Genomic DNA, 12,351 nt, shown 5'->3' with positions numbered 1-12,351 from the left:
TCCTGATAATATAATAAGAGCTAATATTTACTGAGTACTTACTATATACCTGGCATTGATCTCATCACTTTCATATATTAAGTAATTTAATCCTCACAACAACCCTATGGAGTGGATACTACTAATTATCTCTATTTCTGAGATAAAGAAAACTGAAACATAGAATAGTCCAAGGTCACATACTGGTAAGCGACAAAGCCAGGATTTGAACCCAAGCAGTCTGACTTGAGTTATATTTTTAACCACTATACCTATACTCTGCACAAAAATACAACTACAAGGATATTCATGTCAAAATTATTTAAAATAAGCAAAGATTGGAAATTTTTAAATAAATGATTAGTTAAATAAATTAAGGTATATTCATATAATGGAATATTATGGTACCACTAAAAAAAATGTTGGGGTAAGTATTTAATAACATGAAAAATGTTCATTATAAGAAAAATGTTCATTATAAGAAAAAGTATGTTAGAAAACAGAATGTGAATTTATTTTAAGAAAGTATTTAAATATGCATAGAAAAAAGATTGGAAGACTATCTAACAAAACATTAACAGCAGTTATCTCTGAGGATTAAGTTTATAAGTGATTTTTATTTATTTAGTTTAATGTATCAATTTCTATAATGAACAAGTATCACTCCGCAATAAGAAAAATTTTTCAACTCCTTTGCAATATAAGGTAAATCAGTGTGCTAATCATTTTGAGTAACGTCAAATTATATATTCACTCGTAGATATACTTGATTTTACATAAGCATTTCTATTTAACTTTACCTTCCAAGAGCTGTGAGCTAACATTGACAAAATCAATTTTCTTCCGGAGATATCGCTGATTCAATTTCCAAATGCATGAAATAAATGCATTCTTTTCAGCGGTGCTGCTGGCAACCCATTTATATATTTTTTCAAAATGTAAATCAAATTCAGGATTTTCCTGAAATAAAAATATACAAAAGATATTGTTTTGGATCATATCCCTTTTTCATTATTATAAAGTCTATATTTCAATAAAATGAAAAGAAGTTGAAGCTGTTCTTTAAAAAAAAATCTCCATTAAAAATCAGCTAATTGACTTACAGAGAATGGTTCAGAGAATTCAATTTATAGGAAAAACCTTGTTTACCTCCCAAAAGAAGCTGGATAAAAAAACAACACAGTGTTTCGGTAATTTCCTTCCTATGCCCCTTAAGTATATGAGTAGAAGTATAGGATGTCTAGGTAAAAACTTTGTGTCCTGTCTTCCTAGTCTATAAGATGACAATGGTCTCCAGTTTTGACGTGGACCTAATTTTTCTTTTTAAATTGCATATGGGATTTTAGAGTTACAGCTATTCTTTGATGATGATGCACTATTATTTGTAACTGTGATCTGACACTAACTCCTTAGTAAAGAAGATATCTTCTAATTATAACATAGGAGAAAAAAGACAACCTACATCCTGGTGTGGTTTCCAAGAACAAATGAGGTGAAAGCAGGGACTGATTCTGTTTTCAATTCTGAAAAGAGAATGATCAAGGTGCCTCAAAAATAAAAAATGCTGGCTAGCCTCGAAGTTCTTTCGAATGACAAAGAAGCTCAACCTGTGGGAGAAGTGCAGGATGCTCTCTGTCTCTTAAGCCACCTTGCAGCCATGATTTCATACCAGGCTAATATTTCCCACGTGAATGTAGAATCACTTGACTGCTATCTAAAACATGAAAACATATGAATGTATTGTATGCTTTTCTTCACATCCAAGGAATTAAAAATAGATTAAAATGTTCTTAATGTCCAATGGAAGGCTAATAATATATCCGATTCATTCAAAGTGTCATTTGGGGGGAAAATGTAAATAAATGCCTTAAAGGAAAGGGAGAGGATATCAGACTTTTACTGTGAACAGTTGGGATAATTTAGGGATCAGTACAATAATCACGTTACGGTTGCATGAAACTACTAATTAGCTCAATAAGCAGAACTGAAACATCAAAAGATTAAAAATCTGTATTTCCAATAAAGAGGTAATTGCATTATCACTTACAAAAAAAAATCTAAGAGTATTGGCAACTAATCTAAAACTTGATGGGAAATTATCTCTTCCCTGGGAATATTTCCCATAATGCCATAAAAGAAGCTGAGTGCTCCAGTGGCAACACTCACACAAATCAATGTGTGACACTAAATGGCTAATGTTAGGCTATGTATAAAAATTTTATGTTTTATATCCATATATAGTGTGCACACGCCAAGGTGCCTACATAAAATGAAAAAAAGAAAACAACAACATCCATTAAGAAAGCCAGCAATGAAGCATCAGCGTGAGAAAGCATTCAAATAATCATCAGCAATGTTAGTGAATTATGCAAGTCAATGGGGTTATAAAGTGCAAAACTATTGAAGGAAAAGGCTCTTTAATAAATACGCATTTCTAAAAAGCCCTTACCGTATTTTCTCTTAAACAGAAACCTACTGAGGGAGGAGGAGCAAGATGGCGGAGGAGTAGGAGACCTAAATTTTGTCTGGTCCCAGGAACTCAGCTGGATAGGGATCAAACCATTCTGAACACCTACGAACTCAACAGGAAATCGAAGAAAAGAATAGCAGCAACTCTCTGAACAGAAAAGCGACCACTTTCTGGAAGGTAGGACGTGTGGAGAAGTGAATCCGAGGCGATATTTGGGAGGATAGACAGCAGGGGAGGGGGCTTCAGTCAGCGGCTACCAGCAAGTGATAGAGCAGTGGAGCACAAAATCGGAACTTCTAATTAGAAGTCGGCTCCGCTGAGGGACGTCGCTCCAGTGGCTAAGCGGGGGATGGAACCCTCGCGGGACAATGTGGTCTCAGGACCACATTTACAAAAATAAGGGTAAATACAATGAAGGGATGGAATATGACTGTAAAGATGAAAATTATAAAAGTGCTAGGGGAATACTGCACATATAATTCATGGCTTTTTCCCCATGATTCTTTAGTCTTTCAAAGTTAATTTTTTTAATTTTCTTTTTTTTTTTTAGGTCACAGTCCAGCTTTTTCTTTTTCCCTTTTTCAACCAACATCTTATCAATCCCTTTTTAAAAAATCTTTTTTATTTTTCATTTTTAGAGTCATATTCTATGGTTACTACTGTGAACAGTTGGGATAATTTAGGGATCAGTACAATAATCACGTTACGGTTGCATGAAACTACTAATTAGCTCAATAAGCAGAACTGAAACATCAAAAGATTAAAAATCTGTATTTCCAATAAAGAGGTAGTAGTAACCTTATTTTTGATATATATATAAGTTGTTCTCTCTTTAAAATTTTGGGATACAGTTTCTTCTAACAGACCAAAATATACCCTAAATCTCTAGTGTACAGCTTTGTTCTAGTCTCCTGCCTGATCACATTCTCTCCCTCTTTTTTTTTTTAAATTTCTCTTCTTTCCTTTTTCAACCAACTTCTTATCTTATCAATTCCTTTTACAAAATCTTTTATAATTTTCATCTTCACAGTCATACTCCATCCCTTCATAATATTAACCCTTATTTTTGTAAATATATAAGCTTTTCTTTCTTTAAAATTTTGGGAGGCAGTTTCTTCTAAAAGACCAAAATACGCCCAAAATCTAGCATGCGGCACTGATCTATTCACCAGCCTGATCATATTTGATCATATTCTCTTTTTTTTCTTCCTTTTTTCTTTCCCTTTCTTTCCCCCCGATTTCAGATCTCTTCTGATTTGCTTAGTGTGTATTTTTCTGGGGTCGTTGTTACCCTGTTAGCATTTTGTTCTCTCATTCATCTATTCTCCTCTGGACAAAATGACAAGATGGAAAAAATCACCTCAAAAAAAAGAACAAGAGGCAGTACTGACTGCCAGGGACCTAATCAATACGGACATTAGTAAGATGTCGGAACTAGAGTTCAGAATGACAATTATAAAGATACCAGCTGGGCTTAAAAAAAGCATGGAAGTTACTAGAGAAACCCTTTCTGGAGAAATAAAAGAACTAAAATCTAACCAAGTCGAAATCAAAAAGGCTATTAATGAGGTGCAATCAAAAATGGAGGCTCTAACTGCTAGGATAAATGAGGCAGAAGAGAGAATTAGTTATATATAAGACCAAATGATGGAGAATAAAGAAGCTGAGAAGAAGAGAGGTAAACAACTACTGAATCTCGAGGGCAGAATTCGAGAGATAAGTGATACCATAAGACGAAACAATATTAGAATAATTGGGATCCCAGAAGAAGAAGAAAGAGAGAGAGGGGCAGAAGGTATATTGGAGCAAATTATAGCAGAGAACTTCCCTAATTTGGGGAAGGAAACAGGCATCAAAATCCAGGAGGCACAGAGAACCCCCCTCAAAATCAATAAAAAGAGGTGAACACCCTGACATCTAACAGTAAAACTTACAAGTCTCAGAGACAAAGAGAAAATCCTGAAAGCAGCTTGGGACAAGATGTCTGTAACCTATAATGGTAGAAACATTAGATTGGCAACAGACCTATCCACAGAGACCTGGCAGGCCAGAAAGGACTGGAATGATATATTCAGAGCACTAAATGAGAAAAATATGCAGCTAAGAATACTATATCCAGCCAGGCTGTCACTGAAAATAGAAGGAGAGATAAAAAGCTTCCAGGACAAACAAAAACTAAAGGAATTTGCAAACACAAAACCAGCCCTACAGGAAATATTGAAAAGGGTCCTCTAAGCAAAGAGAGAGCCTAAAAGTAACATAGACCAGAAAGGAACACAGACAATAGACAGAACAGTCACATCACAAGCAATACAATGGCACTAAATTAATATCTTTCAGTAGCTACCCTGAATGTAAATGGGCTAAATGCCCCAATCAAAAGTGACAGGGGATCAGATTGGATAAAAAAACAAGATCCACTGATATGCTGTCTGCAAGAGACTCATTTTAGACCCAAAGACACCTCCAGATTGAAAGTGAGGGGGTGGAAAACCATTTACCATGCTAATGGACATCAAAAGAAAGCTGGGGTGGCAATCCTTATATCAGACAAATTAGATTTTAAACCAAACACTATAACAAGAAATAAGGAAGACACAATATCCTACTTAAAGGGTCTATCCAACAAGAAGATCTAACAATTGTAAATATCTATTCCCCTAACATGGGATCAGCCAATTATATAAGCCAATTAATAACAAAATCAAAGAAACACATCAATAACAATACAATAATAGTAGGGGACTTGGGGCGCCTGGGTGGCTCAGTCGTTAAGCGTCTGCCTTCGGCTCAGGTCATGATCGCAGGGTCCTGGGATCGAGCCCCGCATCAGGCTCCCTGCTCTGTGGGAAGCCTGCTTCTCCCTCTCCCACTCCCCCTGCTTGTGTTCCCTCTCTTGCTGTGTCTCTCTCTGTCAAATAAATAAAATCTTTAAAAATAAATAAAATTAAAAAAAAAAAAGAAAAAATAATAGTAGGGGACTTTAACACCCCCCTCACTGAAATGGACAGATCATCTAAGCAAAGATGAACAAGGAAATACAGACTTTAAATGACACACTGGACCAAAGAGAGAAGAATACACATTCTTCTCTAGTCCCATGGAACATACTCCAAAATAGATCACATCCTAGTCACAAATCAGGTCTCAACCGGTACCAAAAGACTGGGATCATTCCCTGCATATTTTCGGACCACAATGCTTTGAAACTAGAGCTCAGTCACAAGAGGAAAGTCGGAAAGAGCTCAAATACATGGAGGCTAAAGAGCATCCTACTAAAGAATGAATGGGTCAACCAGGAAATTAAAGAAGAATTAAAAAAATTCATGGAAACAAATGAAAATGAAAACACAACTGTTCAAAATCTTTGGGATGCAGCAAAGGCGGTCCTGAGAGGAAAGTATATAACAATACAAGCCTTTCTCAAGAAACAAGAAAGGTCTCAAATACACAACCTAACCCTACACCTAAAGGAGCTGGAGAAAGAACAGCAAATAAAGCCTAAACCCAGCAGGAGAAAAGAAATAGTAAAGATCAGAGCAGAAATCAATGAAATAGAAACCAAAAGAACAGTAGAACAGATCAACGAAACTAGGAGCTGGTTCTTTGAAAGAATTCATAAGATTGATAAACCCCTGGCTAGACTTATCAAAAAGAAAAGAGAAAGGACCCAAATAAATAAAATCATGAATGAAAGGAGAGATCACAACCACCACCAAAGAAATACAAACAATTATAAGAACATATTATGAGAAACTATATGCCAGCAAATTAGATAATCTGGAAGAAATGCATGCATTCCTAGACACATATAAACTACCAAAACTGAACCAGGAAGAAACAGAAAACCTGAACAGACCTATAACCACTAAGAAAATTGAAGCAGTAATCAAAAATCTCCCAACGAACAAGAGCCCAGGGCCAGATGGCTTCCCAGGGGAATTTTACCAAGCATTTAAAGACTTAATACCTATTCTCTGAAGCTGTTTCAAAGAATAGAATAGGAAGGAAAACTTCCAAACTCATTTAATAAGGCCAGCATTACTTTGATCCCAAAACCAGAAAAGCACCCCATCAAAAAGCAGAACTACAGACCAATATCCCTAACGAACATGGATGCAAAAATTCTCACCAAAATACTAGCCAATAGGATCCAACAGTACATTAAAATAATTATTCACCACAACCAACTGGGATTTATTCCTGGGCTGCAAGATTGGTTCAACATCCACAAATCAATCAATGTGATACAATACATTAATAAAAGAAAGAACAAGAACCATATGATCCTCTCAATAGATGCAGAAATAGCATTTGACAAAGTACAGCATCCTTTCTTGATTAAAACTCTTCAGAGTGTAGGGACAGAAGGTACATACCTCAATATCATAAAAGCCATCTATGAAAAGCTCACAGCGAATATCATCCTCAATGGGGAAACACTGAGAGCTTTTCCCCTAAGGTCAGGAACACGGCAGGGATGTCCACTATCACCACTGCTATTCAACATAGTACTAGAAGTCCTAGCCACAGCAATCAGACAACAAAAAGAAATAAAAGGAATCCGAATCGGCAAAGAAGTGAAACTCTCACTTTTTGCATATGATATGATACTTTATGTGGAAAACCCAAAAGACTCCACCCCAAAACTGCTAGAACTCATACAGGAATTCAGTAAAGTGGCAGGATAGAAAATCAATGCACAGAAATCAGTTCCATTTATATACACCAACAAGGCAGAAGAAAGAGAAATTAAGGAGTAAATCCCATTTACAATTGCACCCAAAACCAAAAGATACTTAGGAATAAATCTAACCAAAGAGGCAAAGGATCTGTACTCAGAAAACTATAGAATACTCATGAAAGAAATTGAGGAAGACACAATGAAATGGAAAAACGTTCCATGCTCATGGATTGGAAGAACAAATATTGTGAAGATGTCAATGCTGCCTAGAGCAATCTACACATTTAATGCAATCCCCATCAAAATACCATCAACTATTTTCAAAGAAATGGAACAAATAATCCTAAAATTTGTATGGAACCAAAAAAGACCCTGCATAGCCAGAGGAATGTTGAAAAAGAAAAGCAAAGCTGGTGGCATCACAATTCCGGACTTCAAACTCTATTACAAAGCTGTCATCATCAAGACAGTATGGTACTGGCACAAAAACAGACACACAGATCAATGGAACAGAATAGAGAGCTCAGAAATGGACCCTCAACTCTATGGTCAAGTAATCTTCGACAAAGCAGGAAAGAATGTCCAATGAAAAAGACAGTCTCTTCAACAAATGGTGTTGGGAAAATTGGACAGCCACATGCAGAAGAATGAAACTGGACCATTTCCTTACACCACACACAAAAATAGACTCAAAATGGTTGAAAGACCTAAATGTGAGACAGGAGTCCATCAAAATCTTAGAGGAGAACACAGGCAGCAACCTCTTCGACCTCAGCTGCAGCAACTTCTTCCTAGAAACATCGCCAAAGGCAAAGGAAGCAAGGGCAAAAATGAACTATTGGGACCTCATCAAGATAAAAAGCTTTTGCACAGCAAAGGAAACAGTCCACAAAACCAAAAGACAACCGACAGAATGGGAGAAGATACTTGTAAATGACATATCAGATAAAGGGCTAGTATCCAAAATCTATAAAGAACTTATCAAATTCAACACCCAAAGAACAAATTATCCAATCAAGAAATGGGCAAAAGATATGAAGACACATTTTTCCAAAAAAGATATCCAAATGGCCAACAGACACATGAAAAAGTGCTCAACATTGCTCAGCATCAGGGAAATCCAAATCAAAACCTCAATGAGATACCACCTCACACCAGTCAGAATGGCTAAAATTAACAAGTCAGGAAACGACAGATGTTAGTGGGGATGCAGAGAAAGGGGAACCCTCCTACACTGTTGGTGGGAATGCAAGCTGGTGCAGCCACTCTGGAAAATAGTATGGAGGTTCTTCAAAAAGTTGAAAATAGAGCTACCATACAATCCAGCAATTGCACTACCGGGTATTTACCCCAAAGATACAAATGTAGGGATCCGAAGGGGTACGTGCACCCTGATGTTTACAGCAGCAATGTCCACAATAGCCAAACTGTGGAAAGAGCCAAGATGTTCATCAACAGATGAAATCAATAAAGAAGATGTGGTATATATATACAATGGAATATTATGCAGCAATCAAAAGGAATGAGATCTTGCCATTTGCAACGACGTGGATGGAACTGGAGGGTGTTATGCTGAGCGAAATAAGTCAATCAGAGAAAGACATGTATCATATGACCTACTGATATGAGGAATTCTTAATCTCAGGAAACAAACGAGGGTTGCTGGAGTGGTGGCGGGTGGGAGGGATGGGGTGGCTGGGTGATAGACATTGGGGAGGGTATGTGCTATGGTGAGTGCTGTGAATTATGGAAGACTGATGAATCATAGACCTGTACCTCTCAAACAAATAATACAATATATGTTAAAAAAAAAAAAAGATAGTAGGAAGGGAAAAATGAAGGGGGGAAATCGGACGGGGAGATGAACCATGAGAGACTATGGACTCTGAGAAACAAACTGAGGGTTCTAGAAGGGAGGGGGGTGGGGGGATGGGTTAGCCTGGGATGGGTATTAAAGAGGGCACGTATTGAATGGAGCACTGGGTGTTATACACAATGAATCATGGAACACTACATCAAAAACTAATGATGTAATGTATGGTGATTAACATAATAAAATAAAATTAAAAAACAAAACAAAACAAAAAAACCAAAACAGAAACCTACCAAAAAAGTCTCTACTCTTGATCTTTTCCCATGGTAACAGAATTTATTAAATAATTTATTAAAGTGTTTTGGGTGCCCCTTAGGGATAAAGCAGCGGTGGTCCAGTGTGACTAAAATACTTAAAGGGGCGCCTGGGTGACTCAGTCCTTAAGCGTCTGCGTTCGGCTCAGGTCATGAAACCAGAGTCCTGGGATTGAGCCGGGCTCCCTGCTCGGTGGGGAGCCTGCTTCTCTCTCTCCCACTCCCCCTGCTTGTGTTCCCTCTCTCGCTGTGTCTTTCTCTGTCAAATAAATAAATAAATAAATAAATAAATAAATAAATAAAATCTTAAAAAAAATAAAGGCATTCGCCACATTTGTTAGAAATCTGAATTCTGAATTGTGTATTCTAGACAAGCAAAGCTCTCCTAAATTTGTTTTTGCTTCATTTAAAAAATATTTTACACTCTAGTCAACTGCCTGTCAATCTGTCTAGCCTTTAGTTCCCCAGAGTCTGCACCAGGTAAAACGGTAAAGTCAGACTTTTATTTTATTGGATTGCTCCTCAAAGGTAGCTTCTATTTCTTTGTGCCTTTTAAGTAAACGTGTGAGACTTCAAGGGTTAAGTCAAAGGGCACCTGCAGTTACATTAATGTAAGCCTTGCTATCAGCCCCATCACAAGTGGGTGTGATGCAAAACATTCCTGCGGAAGGAAGATGCAGGGCAGGGTTAGAGAGGCTGAAGGGAAGGAGGACTGAATTTCACCAGAGGAGCTCTACTTAATTTTTTTGAAAAAAGGGTATTGCTGTGAAAAGCCTTGATTTGTCAGAAATAAACGTGGTCCTTTAACATGATTATTACATTATTCAATTTTCTTAAAGTTTGAGTGGGGCTTCAGTGAAAAGTATAGTATTTACATTCTTATATCTTATTCTTTAAGTTCCTGAAAATAAGGTGTGTAACTCACCACCACTTCCTTTACTTGAGCCACAAATATGAAACCATGGCCTCAAAAGTCTAGCCTGGTTGCCTCAGCTGATGATTCTACATTAATTCATGAAGACGAACTAAGGAAGACTCACTTTGGTTATAGTGTTACACATGATGTTGAACTAGGTTTTACCAAAACAATGAAGGCTTTTAAAAAACTACTCACAACACTTTAAAATGTGTACTAATACATGGATTTTATACTAAATATACCTAACCTAAATACCAAAATAAATAGTTATTTTGCTCCAGTGTACATAATTTGTGCACAAACATTAACTACAGCTCAAAAAAAGCAAAAACAATGAAACAACATGCATACAGATTTATTTAGTAGCTTGAGACTGAAGAGTGGGAGAATGGAAGGTTTAATAATACACTTTAGACTAATTCTTGGTGAGTTGGTAGAGGAGAGGGTTACAAAACAAGAAGTTTAGATCATCTTAGAAGACATACTACTACATTAGAAAATGAAAGACACTTTCTGAACATAGGTCAAAGAACTAAGAAAAACATACTTTAATAGCATCCTTGGCATCTACCACAGCAAGGTCTCGAAGGGCCCAAGCAATCTGCCTTTTGTAGAAATCTCCTTTATCAGATTTCTTGACTTTGACCATCTTCACCTGCACAGGGCGTTCAGTTGTCACTGTTGAGTAAAACACACTTTCATCAGAAATATTCACTCACTTATTTTTCATCCATTCATCCACTCATTGCAAATACAGCTGTCAGGTGCATGTACATGACACTAAAACAGGAGTAGTATTTCCTAATATCTGCCATGACTGAGGAATGCTCAGAGCATCAAAGGGAACATCTAAGTCAGATAACAGTGTCAGAGGCAGGTTCCTTGTGAAGTAAAGCTGCAGACCAGTTTTGAAAGAATAGTATGAGCTCTAAAGAATGACTGATATATGTGAAGCCAAAGGGGCTTGAAAAAGCCTAACACCATTTCAGAACCACGCTAAGTGGTTCAGTATGGCTTGTTCATGCAATAAAGTGGATGGAAATGAAGTTACAAAAAAAGATGAAAGTTCAGATCACAAAGGGCCTTTGAGGTTGTGGAGGTGCTCTTAGAGGATTTTAATTAGGGAAATGACATGCTCTAATTTGTTTCTAAAAATCACTGTCAGCAGAATAGTGGATGGATTGGAGTGAACACCAGTACATTTAAAAATTTAGATGAAGTGGTTGAATCTCTAAAAAATATAACTTACCAAAACTGACTTAAGAACAGAAAATACAGAAAATTCTATAAGCATTAAAGAAATTGCATTAGTAAGTGAAAAATCTCTTCCCCAAAACCTAGCCCAACACAGTTTTACTGGTATCTTTTGCCAAGTTTTCAAGGAAACATTCCAAACATACAAAACTATTCCACTGTACAGAAAACAAGGGAACACTCCCAACTTACTTTATTGCTTTGGTCGTAAGGACAAAGATAGTATACAAAAGAAAATTATAGGACCATGCCATTAATGAACATGGGTGAAAAATCTTGTAACTACAAATATACAAATAACTACAAACAAATACTGCAATGGCAAGCTTAATCCAAGGCCATATACAAAAGATAGTACGTCATTTCACCAATTCTGAGATGTACATTTTTTTCCCACATTTTAACATCTCTGAAATCAGAATATGTCTTAACAATTGATGCAATATCATAGCATTTTTTTAAGTGGTACATAAAATGATATACGGTATAATTGATGGCATATAGTACATCATGATTGAGTTAGGTTATCCCAAGAACTCAATTTATCATTTGAAAAGCCAAGTACAATTACTCACCACACTAATAAATTAAGGAAGTATATGATAATCTCAATGATTTGAAAAAGCATTTGATAAATGACATATCAGATAAAGGGCTAGTATCCAAAATCTATAAAGAACTTGTCAAACTCAACACCCAAAGAACAAATTATCCAATCAAGAAATGGGCAGAAGACATGAACAGACATTTTTCCAAAGAAGACATCCAAATGGCCAACAGACACATGAAAAAGTGCTCAACATCGCTCGGCATCAGGGAAATCCAAATCAGAACCTCAATGAGATATCACCTCACACCAGTCAGAATGGCTAAAATTAACAAGTCAGGAAACGACAGATGTTGGCGGGGATGTGGAGA

The 12,351-nt window shown here is 36.6% G+C and overlaps 1 protein-coding gene across 5 annotated transcripts in view; it reads right to left on the bottom strand.

The window, feature by feature from the left end:
* The window catches only part of EXOC1 (exocyst complex component 1), a 67,969-nt gene that overhangs the window by 45,198 nt on the left and 10,420 nt on the right, over positions 1–12,351 (bottom strand). For all 5 annotated transcript variants that reach the window (XM_036120766.2, XM_036120768.2, XM_078068677.1 and 2 more), the window contains exons 3-4: positions 10,727–10,857; positions 780–939 (exon numbers count right to left, since the gene is read on the bottom strand). In XM_036120766.2, coding sequence (XP_035976659.1) covers positions 780–939; positions 10,727–10,857 — 291 coding nt within the window. The remainder of the gene's footprint in view (positions 1–779; positions 940–10,726; positions 10,858–12,351) is intronic.

This window comes from Halichoerus grypus, chromosome 3 (genome assembly GCF_964656455.1).
Source record: "Halichoerus grypus chromosome 3, mHalGry1.hap1.1, whole genome shotgun sequence".
In the NCBI taxonomy this organism is placed as follows: Eukaryota; Metazoa; Chordata; class Mammalia; order Carnivora; family Phocidae; genus Halichoerus; species Halichoerus grypus.
This window is presented reverse-complemented; position numbering and strand designations above follow the sequence as displayed.